This window comes from Sciurus vulgaris (genome assembly GCF_902686455.1).
Source record: "Sciurus vulgaris genome assembly, chromosome: 9".
NCBI classification, from domain to species: domain Eukaryota; kingdom Metazoa; phylum Chordata; class Mammalia; order Rodentia; family Sciuridae; genus Sciurus; species Sciurus vulgaris.
In genome coordinates this window covers 4,617,874-4,639,557 of record NC_136469.1, presented here as the reverse complement: position 1 = coordinate 4,639,557, position 21,684 = coordinate 4,617,874, and the positions used below count along the sequence as shown (strand labels likewise).

Genomic DNA, 21,684 nt, shown 5'->3' with positions numbered 1-21,684 from the left:
GAATTATTGGGATTGAGGAAGGCTCAGAGAAACAAACCAAAGGAATGAACAATCTATTCAATGAAATAATATCAGAAAATTTCCCAAATCTGAAGAATGAAATGGAAAATCAAGTTCAAGAGGCTTATAGGACTCAAAATACACAAAATTACAACAGACCCACACCAAGGCACATTATAATGAAAATACCTAACATACAAAATAAAGACAGAATTTTAAAGGCTGTGAGAGAAAAGAACCAAATTACATTCAGGGGGAAACCAATACAGATATCAGCAGATTTTTCAATCCAGACCCTAAAAGCTAGAAGGGCCTGGAACAACATTTTTCAAGCCCTGAAAGAAAATGGATGCCAACCAAGAATCTTATACCCAGCAAAACTTACCTTCAAATTTGACAATGAAATAAAATCCTTCCATGATAAACAAAAGCTAAAAGAATTTACAAAAAGAAAGCCAGCATTACACAACATTCTCAGCAAAATACTCCATGAGGAAGAGATGAAAAACAAAGAAGCAAATCAGCAAAGGGAGGAATTATCATAAAGGAATTGTCAAATAAAGGAGGAACCAAGATGTGTCAAACAAATAAATAAATAAAACTTAAAAAATGAACCAAAGACCGGGAAACCAAATCATATCTCTATAATAAACTTGAATGTTAATGGCCTGAATTCATCAATCAAAAGACATAGACTGGCAGATTGGATTAAAAAGAAAGATCCAACAATATGTTGCCTGCAAGAGACTCACCTCATAGAAAAAGATACCCATAGACTAAAGGTGAAAGGATGGGGAAAAACATACCATGCACATGGACTCAGCGAAAAAAGCTGGAGTATCCATCCTCATTTCAGATAATGTGGACTTCAAGCCAAAGTTAGTCAGAAGGGATAAAGAAGGTCATTTCATACTGCTTAAGGGAAGCATAAATCAGCAAGATATAACAATCATAAACATCTATGCCCCAAACAGTGGCTCATCCATGTATGTCAAACAAATCCTTCTCAATTTCAGAAACCAAATAGACCATAACACAATAATACTAGGTGATTTTAACACGCCGCTCTCACCACTGGACAGATCTTCCAGACAAAAATTGAGCAAAGAAACCATAGATCTCAACAACACAATCAATAATTTAGACTTAACGGACATTTATAGAATGTACCATCGAACCAAGAGCGAATACACTTTCTTCTCAGCAGCACATGGATCCTTCTCTAAAATAGACCATATATTATGCCACAAAGCTAATGTTAGCAAATACAAGAAGATAAAGACACTACCATGTATTCTATCGGATCATAATGGACTGAAGTTAGAAATAAATGAAAGAGTAAAACACAGAAACTATTCCAACATCTGGAGATTAAACAATATGCTATTATATGATGAATGGATAACAGAAGATATTAGGAACCAAATTAAAAAATTCTTAGAGGTAAATGAGAACAAAGAAACATCATATCAAAATCTCTGGGACACTATGAAAGCAGTACTTAGAGGGAAATTTATTTCATGGAGCGCATTTAATAAAAGAAGTAAAACTCAACAAATAAACGACCTAACACTACAGCTCAAAGCCCTAGAAAAAGAACAATCCAGCACCAAAAGTAGTAGAAGACAGGAAATAGTTAAACTCAGAGCTGAAATCAATGAAATTGAAACAAAAGAAACAATACAAAAAATTGACAAGATAAATAGTTGGTTCTTCGAAAAAATAAACAAAATTGATAAAACTTTAGCCACACTAACAAAGAGAAGACGAGAGAAAACCCAAATCACTAAAATTCGGAATGAACAAGGAAATAACAGACAGGATTGAAATACAAAACATAATTAGAAGCTATTTTGACAATCTATACTCCAACAAAACAGAAAATTTCGAAGACATCAACAGGTTTCTAGAGACATATGAATTGCCTAAACTGAACGAGGAGGACATAAACAATTTAAATACACCAATTTCAAGTACTGAAATAGAAGAAGTCATCAAAAGCCTACCAACAAAGAAGAATCCCGGACCAGATGGGTTCTCAGCTGAGTTCTTCAAAACCTTTAAAGAAGAGCTCATTCCAATACTTCTCAAAGTATTCCATGAAATAGAAGAGGAGGGAACCCTCCCAAACTCATTCTATGAAGCCAATATCACACTGATACCTAAACCAGACAGAGACTCATCAAGGAAAGAAAATTTCAGACCAATATCCTTAATGAACATCGACGCAAAAATTCTCAACAAATTTTAGCAAATTGCATACAAAAACATATTAAAAAGATAGTGCACCATGATCAAGTGGGTTTCATCCCAGGGATGCAAGGTTGGTTCAACATCAGGAAATCAATAAACGTAATTCACCATATTAATAGACTTAAAGTCAAGAATCACATGATTATTTCAATAGATGCAGAAAAGCATTTGATAAAATACAGCACCCCTTCATGCTCAAAACACTAGAAAAAATAGGGATAGTGGGAACATTCCTTAACATTGTAAAGGCCATTTATGCTAAGCCCATGGCTAATATCATTCTAAATGGTGAAAAACTGAAAGCATTCCCCCTAAAAACTGGAACAAGGCAGGGATGCCCTCTTTCACCACTTCTATTCAACATCGTTCTTGAGACTCTGGCCAGAGCAATTAGACAAACCAAAGAAATTAAAGGGATACGAATTGGAAAAGAAGAACTCAAACTATCCCTGTTCGCTGATGACATGATTATATATTTAGAGGAACCTGGAAATTCCACCAGAAAACTCTTAGAACTCATAAGTGAATTCAGTAAAGTAGCAGGTTACAAGATCAATGCCCATAAATCCAACGCATTTTTATACATAAGTGATGAATCTTCAGAAAGAGAAATTAGGAAAACTACCCCATTCACAATAGCCTCGAAAAAAATAAAATACTTGGGAATCAATCTCACAAAAGAGGTGAAAGACCTCTACAATGAGAACTATTCAACACTAAAGAAAGAAATTAAAGAACACCTTAGAAGATGGAAAGATCTTCCATGTTCTTGGATAGGAAGAATTAATATTGTCAAAATGGCCATACTACCTAAAGCGCTATACAAATTCAATGCAATTCCAATTAAAATCCCAATGACGTACCTTACAGAAATAGAGCAAGCATTTATGAAATTCATCTGGAAGAATAAGAAACCCAGAATAGCTAAAGCAATCCTTAGCAGGAAGATTGAAACAGGGGGTATTGCAATACCAGATCTTCAACTCTACTACAAAGCAATAGTAACCAAAATGGCATGGTATTGGTACCAAGATAGAAAGATAGATCAATGGTACAGAATAGAGGACACGGACACAAACCCAAATAAATACAATTTTCTCATACTAGACAAAGGTGCCAAAAATATGCAATGGAGAAAAGATAGCCTCTTCAACAAATGGTGCTGGGAGAATTGGAAATCCATATGCAACAGAATGAAACTAAACCCATATCTCTCACCCTGCACGAAACTAAACTCAAAATGGATTAAGGACCTTGGAATCAGACCAGAGACCCTGCAGATTATAGAAGAAAAAGTAGGTCGTGATCTTCAACGTGTCGGCTTAGGACCAGACTTACTTAACAGGACTCCCATAGCACAAGAAATAAAAGCAAGAATCAAGAATTGGGATAGATTCAAACTAAATAGCTTTCTCTCAGCAAAGGAAACTATCAGCAATGCGAAGAAAGAGTCTACAGAGTGGGATAATATCTTTGCCAATCATACTTCAGATAGAGCACTAATCTCCAGAATCTATAAAGAACTCAAAAAACTCTACTCCAAGAATTCAAATAATCCAGTCGACAAATGGGCTAAGGAAATGAATCGACACTTCACAGAAGAAGATCTACAAGCAATCAACAATCATATGGAAAAATGTTCAACATCTCTAGTAATAAGAGAAATGCAAATCAAAACCACCCTAAGATTCCATCTCACCCCAATTAGAATGGCGATTATCAAGAATACGAGCAACAACAGGTGTTGGCGAGGATGTGGGGAGAAAGGTACACTCATACATTGCTGGTGGGGCTGCAAATTAGTGCAGCCACTCTGGAAAGCAGTGTGGAGATTCCTTAGAAAACTTGGAATGGACCCTCCATTTGACCCAGCTATCCCACTCCTTGGCCTATACCCAAAGGACTTAAAATCAGCATACTACAGTGATGCAGTCACATCAATGTTCATAGCTGCTCAATTCACAATAGCCAGACTTTGGAACCAACCTAGATGCCCTTCAATTGATGAGTGGATAAAGAAACTGTGGTGTATATATATACAATGGAATATTACTCAGCCATAAAGAATGATAAAATTATGGCATTTGCAGGCAAATGGATGAAATTGGAGAATATCATGCTAAGTAAGATAAGCCAATCTCAAAAAGCCAAAGGACGAATGATATCGCTAATAAGTGGATGATGACACATAATGGGGGGAGGGAAGGGTTAGTGTTAGGGTTAGAGTTAGGGTTAGGGAGCGGGGCAAGTATGGAGGAAGGGAGCACTGTATAGAGGGAAAAGAGGGGTGGGAGGGGTGGGGGGAAGGGAAAAAATAACAGAATGAATCAAACAACATTACTCTATGTAAATTTATGAATACACAAATGGTATGCCTTTACGCCATGTACAAACAGAGAAACAACATGTATCCCATTTGTTTACAATAAAATTAAATAAATAAATAAAAAATATTTAAAAAAAAAAAAAAAAAAAAGAATAAGCCCAGTCTGTGGACCACTCTCTGGACTTCTTGTTCCATTATGTAATCTCACTCTCATCCTGATGCTACTCATCAGTAGACCCTTACCGGAGTCCAAAGCAATAGGCTACCCAATCCTGGACTTTCAGCTTCCAAAACTGAGCTAAACAATTTTCTTATCTTTATAAGAACCCTGCTTTATGGGTATTTTGTTATAATAATAAAAAAAGGAACAACACAATCTCTTTTATTACTTACAATAGCCCTCAGAGTTATATATTATTATAATTTTATTTTTTAAAAATTGAGTAAAAACAGTGATTTATCCAAAGTCACACATTTTTAGTAGAAAGCAGAATTGAGATTCAAGTTTCTTAACTTAAATTTCTCAGTTAGAGGAAGTACCCCAAATGCTTAGCCATCATGTAAAAAGATAAAAGATTAAAAATTAAGCCTTATGAACTACTCATAAAATGTTATTAGTAGAAGGGCCTTAGGAGTCAGTCTAACCAGTCTCATTTAAAACATGATGCAAACAAAAGGGTAAAGAAGCAGAGTAATAATGTGAAGAAAGTCCTAGAACAAATTCAACTGCAAAAAAGATGATTAAAATGCAGGATTTGGGCCTCTAGATCAGTACTCTTTCTAAAAATCATGTGGTCCTGTTTTCTCCAAGTCCTTAAAATAAAAGATAAATGCCCTATTATGACTGCAAAAGTACCAGCAATTCAAAGGTACCAGTACAATTCTTTCAGAACACATGTCTGCATGGGTTAATCTGAAGATAAGAATCTCACTAATGCCCTTTACCACCAAGAGACCCATCTGCATGTAACTCTCAGGATTAGATCAATATAGCATGCCTATGAGGTCCACATTTGCTCCTAAATTGTTCACCTTGCTAAAATTAATACATAAATGCCTATGATAAAGTTGATAAAGCTAGATAAGATATTTATTTTCCAATTTTACTTTCCAAAAATCACACTTAGTCCTGCCACCTGCTGCCTCAAAGCTAGCCTGTGCTTCACTGACAAGAGTGAGCAAGAAAAACCATCAGGATTAAGCTCCATAAGTTGGCTTATTTGGGCACAGCGTTACCTTTAGCATCCTAAAGCCAAGGTTTCCAGTGTTCGAATTTACAAAACAACAAAAACATCATAAATATATGTGAAAATATTTGCCCAGCTGCTCTATTAACCTAACCAGAACCAACTGTGACTCGCCTTCCCAGAGAACCAGACCTGACTCAGCTCTTACTGTGTTTCATTCTTTTACACCCCATCAGTCACAGATTCAAGGACATTTACACCTCATGCTCTTGCAGTTCTACCCCTTTAATCACCACTGGGTTCTTTCCAGGCTTCCCAAGGGCTTTTTAAACATGTCTGACACCTGCCTAGTACTGTGGGCCATTAGAATTCAAATCAAGTTTTTGTAACTTCTGAACTGTCTGGGGAGGGCAAGTTAACCTAAGTGTTAACTATGGTTAAATGTTATGGAATATGCTCATAAAATCCCAAACTCACTTGAGATATAATTACTTATGCGTAACGTAAGTAAAGGATCTTGAAAATTAATAAAAAGTACAGCCTCAGCACATGGAGAAGGCCATTCTGAAAAAACACTTCAAAGACTATGAAAACTGGAATCAAGGTCAAGTCAAGAAATGCTGCAGGCAAGTAAAACCCCTAAAAAGTGAGAGGACTTGGCAGAGAAGGAAACAGAATTCAAGCTATTCTTCTCAAAAAACAGTATAATGAAACCTTCCCCACAATTCATTCACTTAGAAGGAAAAAAGTGACATGTTCCTTCACAACACCACGGCAGGCGCCTGCTACCAAGTGGGAACTGCCCACGCCGGACACTCACTCTTCCTCACTGGCTCCCGCAGGATCCAAACCCTGGTTCTTTCTCAACATCATGCTTTCTCCTGAGTGACAAACCTACAGACACAACTGCCTTAGCCACACCTACCATTCTGTCCCAGAGACATTCTCAAATTCGACCTCTCTTCTCACATCCATATCCCAATTCACCTCCACCCTGTTCCTCTTCCTCTCTGCAGAGTTACAGGTACTTTCATTCACCCAACATCAAGAGTAAAATTTTAATGATCTTTGACCCTTCTCCCTTTCTCATTTCTGACATACATACATTCAATAATCAACTTCAGAGTCTGAAGGTTACCATTTCATGACATTAATTGTTTAGATAAATGTCTCCCCCACTAAATTATGAGCTGATAGCAAGAAGCCCAACCAGTGCCTGTTTGTTTACCACGTATAAATCTCAGCACACAGAAAGTCCCTAATTCTCTTGTCACGATTTTAAAACAATTGTAAATATTTTTGAAGTGCTATAGGCATGAAATTGTAGTAATTATTATAGTTATAATTAATTTTCAAAGAGAAGTTAAAACATAAAAAGTCACTAGTTTCTGTCAACTCATGTGTCCATGAATAAGAAATTAAACAATAAAATTTTCTTTCTACTAAATTTCTTACAAGTCTAAAAGCATTCTTCTCTTTCTAAATCTGTATGGGTCTTACAAGAGTCCAATGTCAAATATTATTAGTATAGGTCTTATCATTTTTTGCTTTTATCTAAATGTTATGTATGGAATATTCTCATGTCAAGACATCTTTTACATATGAGTTTGATCAACTGATAGAAGCCCAACTAAAAAAAATAGTAATTTATTTATTTGAACACGCCAGTTTATGCACTGTAAATAATAATGCCAAATTTAAGTAAACCCAATCTAACATTTAAATAACTTTACAAAACCAACAATGGCATATTAACTATTCCATTTGTCCTAAGAATCACCAGTTGCGATTAGTTAGTTCCTAACAGCTATTCAAAAAGTGATGAAATTAAGGATACCCCTTTATTTAACATTGATGCCAATAACCACCAATTAACACAAATGAGATAGTTGGAGAAATTGAGGGAATTTTCAAAGTTCAAACAAAACAAAAACCTAAAAGAAATTAAAGAGACATTCAGAAGGTTTCAGACTCGAGAAGGTTCCAAACTGCAATAAGCCTAGAGAAGGAGGATGCACAGCTGGGGGATGCGCAAAGCCTCAAAGTGGACCCTATGCCTGGTGAGACTCCAAGTGAGAAGCCGCATCCAGGGTGAAAGAAAAAGTGGCCAAATCACCAAGCGAGAGAGTGTCCAGTGTTGGAGTCTAGGTTCCAGCACAGAATTAACATATGCTGTTAGAGGCTTCAACTGGGAACAAGAAGCTCAGGGCAGCCCCTCTCCCATTCCCCATCAAGTCCTTCCCAGACTTTTCTCAGAAAGGCATCAGGAAGGCCAAGGAAGGAGACGGATGGGTGAGTTTTGGCCACAGCTCTCAATGAGGAGTCCACCCTCCCCCAGGACTCTGCTCTCCCTGCAGCCCAGGCACCTGCTACTGTAGCACATAGTAGCTGGCCTTCCAGCCTCCTTATCTCCCTGAACCTCCACATCACTGATCTGTGATGATGACTTCAAAAGGCTTTTATTTAATTAGTAGACTTAATTTCTTAGTAAAGTACAAACTTTATAGAAGAACTAAGCAAAGAGCACAAAGAGCTCCAATATACAATCCCTCAGTTTCCCCTATCATCAGTAACTTACATAGAATGGCACATCTGTTAGAATTAATGAACCAAGGTTGATACATTCTGATTAAAGTCCACAGCTTTTGCAGATTTCTTTAGTTTTGACCTAACATCCTTCATAACTTCACAGCTACTGTGTCTCCTTGGATTCCTTGTGGCTATGACTGTTTCTCAGACTGTCCCTTTTTGATAAACTTAGAGGAACCTTGATAGCTTGGAGGAACACTGGTGAGGTATTTTACAGCATTATCTTTCAATAGTGATTTTCTTAAGGTTTCTAATGGTCAGACACAGCTGTGAGTGTTGGGAGGAAGGTCACCTAAGTGTCACCTTCACATTGCCCAAGGGCATGTGCCATCAGGCTGGGGATGTGCCTGTCTGGTCTCTGCACTGTGAAGCAGTTCTTCCTCCCCTTCCCATACTGGATTATTTGCTAGACTACCAAGCACAATTGACACTGAAGGAATGGGCAGTTACGTCCACCAAGAGTTGTCCACTACCTTTTATTAACATAATCCTCACCAAAATCCAGAACATACCAATGTCATCCTACTTTCACACACATGAGAAAACTGAGACACAGAGGTCAAGGTTAAAAAGCTAGAAAGTGCTAGGCCTAGGAAGTCAATGAAAGCTACCTGAACCTGGCCTAGTGCTCTTTCACCGTGACACCCAGAAGCTCAAGGACATTGATTACACCCTTACAGGGTCTTTCCAGCACCACTTATTCAGCTACCTATTTTTCCCCAGGAACTTCTATTTCCTCCACCAGTTTCCTGTTTCTTTGGCAGTGAGTACTGTTTCTTATGAACTCCATCATCCAACTTACTTCTCTTACTTCTAAACCAAAGCCACGCTATTTTTCTCAGTCTCCTCTGTCCAAGAGAAACAAAATTATTTTTCAAACTGGTTCTCAGAAGCATCTTTTTACTTCTTTCAACATGTCCTATAGAAACAATCTAAACTACATTCTCCAGTAACTTGGTATAATTAATGAAAGAACTTGACACTAGTTTTAGTTTAAAAATAAAAAATTTAAAAAAAGGAAAATGAATATTGAATACAGTGGTTCAGATTTTGATGTCTTGAGTCTGAAAGTTCTGAGAACGAGTTTCGGTTCCATTCACTTCAACCTTGGAAAAGTTGCTAAACCTCAGGATCTTTTGTGTGACCCCAGTACTATCCTTAAAGCATTCTGATATAAAAGAGGCATCTGCACAGCTTTTCATTCAGTATTTGCAAGATGAAAGCTCTATAGTCTATATAACTGAAAAGCAAGCCTACTGATGAACTTGGACTTTATCTGAATTTTCCAAGTTTAGATCATCCTGTACCTCTGATAACAGAAGAGTAGGAGACCAAGTTAAATGAATAATGGTAATTACTTTGAACTCTGCACTGCTCTGAATAAACTACAATCTTTCTTGAAAATTTCATGTACTTTGCACATTTCCTCTCTAAGTATATAGAAGAGAATTTCTCAAAGAATCAAGGATAAGCTCATTACATTTCTTCCTCACTAACACTGCCAAGAAAAAACTGGATGGAAATCCCTGCCAGAGATCAAACTACTCTTCCAGCATCAGTGATGTCTCTTCACAAAGGAAAACAGCCTAGCCATCCAAAAGCAATCAGGCTATAGGAATACTCCAGACAAAAGCAAGAAAAAACCAGAAGAAAATTTCAGCTGGAAAATATTCTGATGTAATTGACCCAAATGACAAAATAAACTTCAGCATATATCAAGTGCTGATATCTACACAAAAATACCTGTATATGTTTAGAATATGAGAGCCCACACAAGTCAAGGTAAATTCTCCATGTGAGATATAAATATTTTTAATTTCTACTGGACATATGGGTTTTTTTTTTTGTTGTTGTTGTTGTTGTTTTTTTGGGGGGTCACCTTCAAAATGTAACATTTTGTTATCTCAAAGAACTCAAAATACATTATAATACTTGAGTCACCTTAGAAAACATAATGTATGCTGAAACCAGAAGGAAACTTTTTTCTATATAGAAGGTAAAATTAGAATGAAAAGACTGAATTTCTAATTTTTTAACTTTATTTCCTCATATGTAAGCTGCATGGTATTAACTACTTTTAACTCTTCACAATTGGACCAATTTTTTTCTTGTTCCCCAACTTTTCATTTCGAAAATTTTAAAATATAAAGTAGAAAGCATAGTAAAATGAATGTCTACTGTTGATTAAAATATCCTATACTCGGATTTAAAACTGAATAATTAATACTGTCAAACTACATTAAATTCTATACTGAATAAAAATTCATTCAGCCAGGCATAGTGGCAGATGCCAGTAATACCAGCTACCCGGGAAGCTAAAGCAGGATTGTCAAGTTTGAGGTCAGCTTCAGCAACTTAGCCAGACCCTGTCTCGAATTTTTTAAAAAAGAGTTGAGGATGTATCTCAGTGGTAGAGCACCCCTGAGTTGCATTCCCAGTACTACCCAAAAAAGAAACAAACAGAACACATTAAATAAAAATTAGTAATTAGGATATGCCTTGATTTCTGAGTTATATATGAATTCAAATGATTAAGATAATTTCTTGGGTTGGGATACAGATCAGTGGTACCACTTGTCTAGAATACACAAGGCCTTGGGTTTGATCCCCATCACTGTAAAATATAAGAATACTTAACAACAACTTCTTAACATCACTTTTCTGCATGTAACCTTTTTGAAAGAATTAAAAATTCAATGAATTTTTTAGTTAAAACATCACTGGTTTTCAGAGCAATGAGCAAGACAAACCTTTCAAGAACCATTATCATTTTCTCACAGTGAAGAAAGACTAAAAGTGAGATTATTCTAATTTATGAATGGATTTATATTTTAAAGAGATGACAAACATATTTCTAAGTAATCCAAGGACTGCCCATGATGCAGACCTAATAGCACCTGGAACTGACACCTTTGATCACAAAAAGAATGAGATGCTAGCTAATAAGAAAATGAAAGTGTGCTCCTCCTTGAGAAGATGCAAGTCTAAAACTGCAAGTTAGGTCAGCTAGGTCCTCCCCAAACGTTTCATAGTTCTAGTAGACAGAAAACACTCTCATATTCTCAATATACAATTGTGGCCTACACGAAACAGGAACAGAGAAATGGAAATGACTGGAAAATGCCAGGAGAAGAGCCGTATGTATATGGTGAGAGAAGAGAGACCAGGGAAATGAAGGCACTTGGGGGAATTTGAAAATCTCTCATTACTGCAACCTTTAAGACCATGGCTGCTTCACCACCACTGATCAGGTTGTAGTCACTCTCCAAGATCGTTCGGAACAAAAGATAACCAAAACCATGTTGAAGACATTCAGAAGGAGCAAATACAATGAATTTCATTCCACATAAATTTTAAGTCATGCCAAAACCTGAAATCAGGTTTAATGCTTTCCATCTGCCAATGATTTCGATATTCTAGGATAGAAAATACATTTTGTAAAGTGAAAAAGTCCCTGGTGATATCCAAATAATTTATCATGTGCCTATTCTGAAATAAACTGATACTTAACAAATTTTGTGGTATCATCCATAGAAATGGATTTAAAAATTTTTTTACATGGATTTTGTAACTGAATACATAATAATGTTACATAAAAATGAAAAAAAAATTAACATCTGGTCCTAAAGGAAAACTACATATCAAGTAAGACTATTTGTCTCAACTGCAGGGCAATGAAAAAATAAAATATATGTGTATGGGTATAGTTCAGATAAAACCACATTGTTCTCTGAACAGGAAAAACATTTTTAAGGAATATAGCATTGTGTCAGACACAGTGGCACATGCCTGTAATCCCAGCGGGTAGGGATGCTGAGGCAGGAGGACTGCAAGTTCAAGATCAGCCTCAGCAACTTAATGAGGGCATAAGCAACTTAGCAAGACCCTGTCTCAAAATAAAAAATAAAATGGGTTGGGGATGTGGCTCAGTAGTTAAGCACCCCTGGGTTCAATACCCAGTATCCCTTGCCCCCCAAAATAGAATACAGCATTTTGAATATAGCATTTTACCATTAAAAAAGTATCTAAAAAAAAAAAAGTATCTTTGGTATTCAGAAATTCTATGTATGTAAACACTGAATTCGCTATCTTGTTTACAATTAAGTCCTAGTTAAACAAAAAGTCTTCAGTATAATTAAAGCAATCAGAAACAAAAAACTAGTTTCTGGTACACATGGGTCTATGAAATACCAAGAATCAAAATACTGTCCACCATGATTTGCTACGATCCATGCACCAATTTCATTCGTATCTCTCTTCCCCTTTTATTGTCATCTACCTCAAATAAAAAATAAACTACTCCTAAAGCAGTTACTTTACACACTCTCCTGAGAGTAGAAGTCAGTGGAGGAAGGTGGGAAGAAGATAGAAAAGAGAGTAGCCACTAAAAAGTTGAACATCCTACCTTTATAGCTAGAAAGTTCAGTCCACTTTCATTAGCCAAAGCCTTTGCTATCATCGTCTTGGAACATCCTGGGGGCCCATACAGGAGAACTCCTTTAGGTGGCTGAATTCCCATTCGGACAAAAGACTCTGGATGTTTCAAGGGCCATTCCACAGCCTGTTTCAATTTTAATTTGATATTTTCCAGTCCTCCAATATCCGACCAGGACACCTGCAAAACAGAATGTTTTCCAAATGTAAATTTTGCCATGACAGAGAAACTAATAAAACACACCACCAGCAAAAGAAGTCTAAGAAGGAAAAGATTCACTTAAGAATCAAGATTCTAAAAAACAAAAAATTCCAGGGCTGGGGATATAGCTTGGCTGGTAGAGTGCCTGCCTTGCATGCACAAGGCCATGGGTTCAATCCCCAACACCACCACCTCCAAGGAAAAAAAAAAAAAAAAAAAAAGCCATAAAAAACAAAAAATTCCAAGAATATCAAGAGGTAAGTTAGGAACACATAAGATGTGAATTATATATTGTAGAAATACTGAAGATAGCATTTTTACTTGTAAATCTTATGTAAATACTACTTGAATGATTAAATGTACTATTAAGTCTATTTTCTAGATAGCTTTAAAAGGTACATTTCATCTGTCTGAAAATGGTTTGAGTCAGTGATCCAAAATCTCATCTAAATATTTAACTTCATATTTCTTTTTTAGCAAAATTACTTTCAAGCCTATTTTTGTAAATCCTAGTTAAAGATTTGTTTGTTTTATCTTTGGCACATAAGTAGAATATGTTCACAACTTTTTTCCTTCTCTCAACTAAGAAATAACCTCCAGTCTATGGCCACACCACCCTGAACACACCCAGCCTTGTCTGATCTCAGAAGATAGCAGGGTCAGGCCTGGTTAGTACTTGGATAGGAGAAATAACCTCCAAAAGAAAGTAGCTCTTCAGACTTTATTTACTTAAAAATATGCCTTATGAATAATCTACATCCCAAATAATGTACAAAGAAAATCAGAGAATGGAACATAAATCCAGACTTTAAAAAATTCACCAACTTAGAAACAACCAGTAACACATACCTAAATAGCCACAGTACAATGAAGAGCACACTAAGTACAACAAAGAAATGGAAGAGACTTCAAATTCCCCATAAGAAAATATGCCTTCCACCTGGAAGGCAACTTGAAAGCCAACTCCTAAGTGATGAAATGTGAAAACAAGGAAATGGTCAGGGGCCACAGCATGACAACATGCGCAGGAGGGAAGGATGAGAGAAATGGAAATGGGATGAGAGAGAGGATGAAAAGAAAACAAGATTTGAAGGAAGGAAATAGAGAAAAGTTGAGGCCATAAGTTGGAGGGCCCTGAAGACTCAATGAAGCAGTTCAAGATACTCTATGTACAAGCTAAGCCTATTTGAAGGTCTTTTAACCTAGGTAGTGGTGTGCGCGGTCTGATCTGTGCCTCAGGAGGACTTCTCTGACAAACTTCCTCTGAGAGAAGACAGTGCTCAAGACAGGGCAGGATGATCACATGAGGCCCAGCTTGGATTGGGATGTAGCTTAGTGGCTCAGTGGGAGAGTGGCCCTGGGTTCAATCACCAGCACCACAAAAGTATAACTAAAATTCTTTTGGAAAAACAGACTGAACTAGGGCAACCACATGTAGATGATTGGAAACACAATGGAAAGTACTGCTGAGCAAAACTTCAAGGTGTTGGAGGTAAAATAAGAAAGAAAAGTTATGCTAAAGATTTCCAGATGGACTGGCAAAGAAACTATGAACCACAAAATATCTTTAGGAGGGAAAATAAATAAGATTTTTAATTATATAAAGTTTGAACATGAAACAGGGTATTCAAAAGATCAAAAAATGAGTAACTGGAATACAGGTGGCAAAAATGCAGTTCTGGAAAAAGAGCAAGACTAGAATCTTAGATCTCAGAGATATTCACAAACAATCCTAGAAGCCATGAGAGCAATTAAAATCACCAACCAAGGTGAGAGAGGTGTGTTGGGGTCAAAGGCAGAGAGCTGGGCATCACCTACATTTTATAGGGAAGAGGAAAACAGAAAGGATGAGCATTCAGTGAACAGGCAATATGCAAATCTAAAAAGGAAAGAGACTTTTTTAATATTAGCAAACACTTCCTAATGAATCAATTCCAAATGAACCCCCACAGTTTTAAAGAATTTGGTTATTTTTGTTTTCTGCCCCAAAAGCCAGAGGAGTGCCACATGATAACCATAACATGAGATCACATTTAAGTATTTCCTTTTTTTTGTGGGGGGGAGCAGTAGGGATTAAACTCAGGGGCACTCGACCACTGAGCCACATCCCCAGCCGTATTTTGTATTTTATTTACAGACAGGGTATCACTGAGTTGCTTAGGGCCTCACTTTTGCTGAGACTGACTTTGAACTCCTATGTCAACCTCCCAAGCCGCTGGGATAATTATTTCTTTTAAATTGCCTTCTCGGGATGTATTTTAGAAAGTAAAAATTATTAAATTAAAAGGCATGAACTATTAGGTCTCTCAATAGATATTGGCAGTTAATTTCCCAAACATTTTATCTATTTTAAGGATACCACCAAAAAGTTTCTCTACAACATTATCAGACCTGGGTTTTATTTTGCCTATTTTTTCTTTTTCTTTTTTTTTCTGATGTCGCCAATTAATAAAACTAAAATTAAACTTGAACGCAGTGCACATGAGTTTAAGGTTCTAAAACGTCCAGTAATCACCAGCAGGATCGCAGTTACTGCTTACCACAGAATGCAACTATGTTAGTCGCTATCCATTGCTGTGACAATACCTGACAAAAATAACTTGGAGAAAGGTCTATTTTGGTTATAGTTTCAGAAGTTTCCATCCATGGTCAGCCAACTCCACTGCTTTGGGCCTGTGGTGAGGCAGAATATCATAGCAGAACAAAGCTGCTTACCTCAGGGCAGCCAGATCAGAAGAAAGAGAAGATGTCAGCTTCTCAGGCACACCCCAGTGGCCTACCTCCTCCAGCTCAGCCTCAACTCCCACCGTTTCCACCATTGGTTGCAAATCCCTCCATGGATCAATCCATCAAGGAGGTCAAAGCACCCATGATTCAATCATTTCCTAGAAGCTCCACCTCTGACGACTGCTGCACTGGTGATCAAGTCTTCAACACAAGCCTTTGGGAGAGACCCCAAGTCCAAACATTACAGTGGCTACTACTGGTACAACAGGCCTACTTCTGAGAGAAGTATCACACCCTGATGGGTACTTCCTGGTACTCTGCTGTCTTTGATCTTTTCAAACACAGACAAAGGCTGAAAAGTCAGTTTAATAAATGTCTATGGATTATTTGCTAAAATTCAGAAGTTTTTAATCCTTGCCTCATTTGCTTGGTGAGTAATCTCACGTTCTCTCTAGACACACAAATAAATCAGTGTACACACTGACATGCCTACTTAGTTTTTTGAAATTCTTGAATTTTCTGTTGAACCTTTATAAAGTGAGCTTCAGATACAATGTCACTTCTCTCTAAATACTTAAGCATTTCTCTCATAAAAAAATAAACATTTGGGGGCTGAGGTATTGTTCAGTAGTACAGTGATTGCCTAGCATGTAAGAAGCCATGTGTTCAATTCTCAGCAGCAGCAACACACACACACACACACAAAGACAAAATGAAAAAATGTCTGGGAAAAGAATTTTAAGGAGGGTCATCAAGAAACTAGAAAACAAAGTATAGAGAAATAAGCAGAAATGGTCAGCAGATCCATCTGGCAACAAGATTACTGTAGAGAGTGGTTTCAACAGATCAGTATTTTTCAGTTTTATGCCTTTAGCAGGAGAATACATACATACAAGTAAACATACACACACGTGCGTATACAAGCATACAAAGTACACATATATCAGATAAAAGCAGTATTTGTAATAACTATCACAAACATAAAGCCCCTTAAACTTACAGAACTGAGATGATACTGTATCATTATGATACTCAAGATATCACTACTGTTTTCTACACAGTTATCATATAGCAAGGAGTAGACACTCTCTGCACAAGCTCTGTAAGCAGATCCCCCCTGACCTGGAATACATGCATTATTTATATACACTAAGTACTACAGCAGGATGGCAAAACAATTTCTTATGCTAATAGGTAAATACACAAACATAGATAAAATGTTCTTAAAGTGGGTACACCCTTTCCAATCAATGATTCTTTAACATACTATTACATGCACATAAATGGTTAGGTAGAATTTTTTTCTTTATGTCTATATGAAACTAAATTAATCAGTGGTACAATCTGAAATCTTCACTGTGCTGAAATTCTGTATTCAATACATCCCAGGATGTCTGTTTTTTAAGTATTCAGTAGTCATTAAAAAAAAAAACAAAAAACTTTTTAAAGAGGTTCTAAAAAGAAGTTAAAAAGAGATACCCCTGAGTCACTTTCATGAAACACACATTTTGAAAATCATTAAAATAAGAAAATCTGTATCATAAGAGATGATTTTTTTTTTGGGGGGGGGGTCGATTAAACCCAGGAGTTTGTGCATGGCATGCAAGTACTCTTATTTTGAAACAGGGTCTTGCTAAGTTCCCAGGGGGCCTTCGAACTTGCAATCCTCTGAACTCAGCCTCCAGAGTAGCTGGAATTACAGTTGTGCATGACCAGAGGCAGCAGGAAATGGTGAGAAGTGTCATCTCAATCAAGTTATGGGGAGGGCTTATTTCTCAAGAAAAACTAAGACACTCTAACCAGAAAAACAAACTTTCACTAAAAAAAGAAATGAAAAGAAAGAAATGCCCTCTTCATGAACCTAGCAGTCCACACTAAGGAGCTGATCCCTGTCCCTGAACACTAAAAGAATCTACATAACTGAAAAATAATTCTGTCGCCTCTCTTTCCCGACGACATTCTAGGCTCTTGCTTTATCAGTGATCCCTTCTCTATTCCTGTCTTAACTGTATTCATCAACCCAATAAGTCCCAAGTTTTCAATTCTGCCACTGTGTCAATAAAACTGACACAGGTACATTAAGATAGGTTGGAAATCATAATCTAGACCTTATATATCTTATATTCATATGCTATTTCAAAATATATATTTGCATATTCTTTCTACCTGAACTTTACCACTTCTTCTCTTTTACCACTAAACTTCCTACAAGATAGTAAAAGGACAGTAAGGAAGTACAGATGAGCCAGGCACAGTGGCACATGCCTATAATCCCAGCAGCTCAGGAGGCTGAGGCAAGAGGATTATGAGTTCAAAGACAGCCTCAGCAACCTAGCAAGGCCCTAAGCAACTCAGTGAGACCCTGCCTCTAAATAAAATATAAAAAAAGGCTAGGGATGTGGCTCAGTGGTTAAGCGCCTCTAGATTCAATCCCTGGTACCACCGGAAGAGGAGAGGGAGGGAGGAGGGGGAGAAGAACAGATGAAAAGCTTAAGATTGTAGGGAGTTAGTAAGAAAGTCTCTTTGTCTTTCAGTAAAAACTGAGGCAAGATCATCTGCAGAGAGAACCATCAATTAATCTAATAAATACTGAATAAACGACCATTTCATGCCATGCTTTCTGTAAACACAATTCCAGGCAATAACTGTATTGCATGGAATTTACTAAAAGGGCAGTCACTGAGTTTAAATAGATGGTCGGGAAAAAAATTACCCTCTATTCTAAAACAAGGGAGAAATCAAGCTAATAATTAGGGAAATGACAGGATGAGAGCTGTACTCCTGGAAGCCAGGTCACTGTGATTTCAAGGTAGCATGAAGACTAGAACAGGGGCAGAGGCAAGAATGTAGAGTCAGACTAGTTTAGAAGGCTGCTACAGTAATTCAGGTAAGAGATAGCAACAGTCTGAATAAACAGCAGTGAGGATGTAGAGGAAAATATAGGCGAATCAATGTATCTTGAAAATCAATTATATCTGGAGGGGTTCTGTTGAAAAACAAAAGGGAACTGGGGGGCACAATGAGGATAAAGACTTGGGCAAATGGATATCTGAAACTTGCATTAAAAGAAAAATGATGAGCCTAATGCTGGTGGTGCACGACTATAATCCCAGTGACTCGGTAACAGAGGTAGGAGGACAGCAAGTTCCAGGGTGGCCTCAGCAACTTGGTGAGACCCTGACTCAAAATTAAAAAATCAAAAGGGCTGGGGGATGTAGCTCAGTGGTAAAACACCCCCGGGTTCAATAGAAAGAAGGCAGGAAGAAAGGAGAGGGAGGGAGGAGAGGGAGGAAGGGAGGGAGGGAGGGAGGGAAGGAGGAAGGAAGGGAGAGAAGATAGGGGAGGAGGGAAAGAATGAAGGAGGGAGGGAAGAAAGAAGGGAGGGAGGGGGAATGAGGGAGGGAAAAAGGGAAAGAAGGGAAAGAGGAGAGGGAGGGAGGGAAGGAAGGGAAGGGAGGGGAGAAAGGGAAGAGAAGGAAGGGAAGGAAAGAAGGAAGAAAGGAAGGGAAAGAAAGAAGAAGGGAGGGGAGAGAAGGTAGAAAGGAAGAGAAAGAGAGGAGAGGGAGGGAGGAGATGTTTAGATCCTAAGAAATAGATTCATAAGATGGTAATTGGAATTTAAGTACAGCAGAAAAAAAATGGGAATATGTGATGAACGATTCAATCCAAAAATAAATGAAAAGATGATCTGCGGTCAAAGTGACATATTCTCTACTCCTAACTTCTTTTTAACTACAGGGGACCTCATGCTGTAACAAATATTCCCTTATTTGATGAATGATTCTTTCTTAAAGTATTTAAAATTGCATGTGTAGAGTATGTGCCTCAAGTAAGTTCCATACAAAGTTAAAAAAAAGACACATTCACATTCTTCAAAACACAGCATCAATCAACAGAATACTATTGGGTGTGGGTATCAACAGCTACACAGGATCCTATGGAAGTCACATAAATGTCAAGCTCCATTTCAATAATTGGGCAGTCTAAAGTAACACTTAAGCTAGAACACAGTACCAAATCACAAAAGTGCATCAAAGGATTTAGGGTCTACAAGTTTAATAGATACACATGAAGCAACTCAACTATTTTTTGACCTGTATTTTATCTGGTCTACTGAATTACATCTGTACTTGAACAGAACTGCTCAGGGATACAGTGAGAGTCACACAACCCCTCAATTTTTTCCCACTGGCCCAACACTTTCTCCACCTATGAACCTGATTTCATACGATTATCAAGGACTGTGCAGAAAAGGTAAGTAACTTAAAAACATGCAGTTCCCAAGATGTTGTCATCTTACACTGGTGAAAATGAAGGGCTACCACTAAGCATTATTAAGTATATGATCCTCAGTTTCACTTCACACTTTACTACTAAAACTGGTGGAGTAAGTTCCTTTTCTCAATTTAGAAATCTTCCCTGCAAAGTTTCGAGAATGTGTGGATAGGCTCCATGCTTTTCACTATCACAGAAGCCCCTCTTCCTGATCTGTTCCAGACTGCTGTCCATATCAAGACTCCACTGCTGGTATATACCAGAAGAGAGTATTAAAATAAATTAAATGATCTGATTTATTTTGAAGAGGAAATATCGTGAGAAAATGCCCGAGGAGGGAAAACTTGTGGGACAATCTCTGTGAGACACACACACTGAGAGGGCCATTTTCTATTCAGTTAGTTCTCTAGAATGTAAATAAACTAAGTGAATAAAGGGATGCTTACAGTCTAGGGTGATCCACATGTTGGTAGAAGAACTTATCCAGGGTGGGTAGCTCTCAGAGGAATGCAGAGGTAGATTTAATGGGCAGCAAAAAATAGTAACTAAAGCTCTAGATAAATTTCTGATGAAAATGGTAACAAAGGTTCTGGCTACTACATGAAGACAGAACCTACAGAATGGGAGAAAACCTTTGCTGACTACCCATCTGACAGAGGATTAATATACAGAAGAGACATTAACTCAAAAACTTGAGTTTGAGGCAGAACTCAAAAACTTCTTAATACCAAAGAAAAAAATAACCCCATCAACAAATGGGCAAATGAACTAAACAGACACTATTCAAAAGAAATACACATGGCCACCAAATATATGCAAAAATGTTCATCATCTTTAGCAGTTAGGGAAGTGCAAATCAAAACTCACTGGGATTTCATTTCACTCCAGTTAGAATAGCAGTCATCAAAAATACAAATAATAATAAATGCTGGAGAGGATGTGGAGAAAAAGGAAAACTTATACACTATTGTGGGATTGTAAATCAGTACAAACACTATGGATATCAGTTTGGAGGTTCCTCAAAAGATTTAGGAATTAAACCACCATTTGACCCAGCTAACCCACTCCACAGTGTTTATCCAAAAGAATTAAAGTTGGCATATTACAGTGATACATGCACAACCATGTTTACAGCAGCAAAACTCACAAAAGCCAAATTATGGAACCAGCCAAGGTGTCCATGGATGGATGAAGAGATAAAGAAAATGTGATATATACACACAATGAAGTTTTATTCAGTAAAAAAGAAGCAAAATGAAACTGCAGACTATCCATTGTTAAGCAAAGTTAGTCTCTGAAAGTCAAGGGTCATTATGTTTTCTCTTGTATGTGTAAGCTAGTAAGAATAAAGGGGAAAAAGGGGGGAGGATCTCATGAAGATAAAAGGGCCACCACTAGAGGAAGGAGATCAGGGGGTGGAAGAAGAGAAGATAAGGGGAGGTGTTGGGGAAGGAAATTGAGCAAATTATGTTATGTGCATGTATGAATAGATAACAATGAATCCAACTATTACATATAATTATAATGTACCAATAAAAACCTTTTAAAGAAGATTAGACTATGCAAAACTCAAAATATCACACTGTACCCAATAAATGTATATAATTGTGATTTTTCAATTAAAAAAAATAAAAGAACAGAAGGGAAAAACAACTTAAGAATAACAGTGACAACTTCCACCTTAATGATTA

General features: G+C 37.2%; 1 protein-coding gene across 8 annotated transcripts in view; it reads right to left on the bottom strand.

Annotated features, from left to right (window-relative positions):
- AFG2A (AFG2 AAA ATPase homolog A) overlaps positions 1 to 21,684 on the bottom strand; it is a 291,079-nt gene that overhangs the window by 215,286 nt on the left and 54,109 nt on the right. For all 8 annotated transcript variants that reach the window (XM_079154019.1, XM_079154017.1, XM_079154018.1 and 5 more), the window contains exon 11: positions 12,761 to 12,970. In XM_079154019.1, the coding sequence (XP_079010145.1) occupies positions 12,761 to 12,970 (210 nt within the window). The remainder of the gene's footprint in view (positions 1 to 12,760; positions 12,971 to 21,684) is intronic.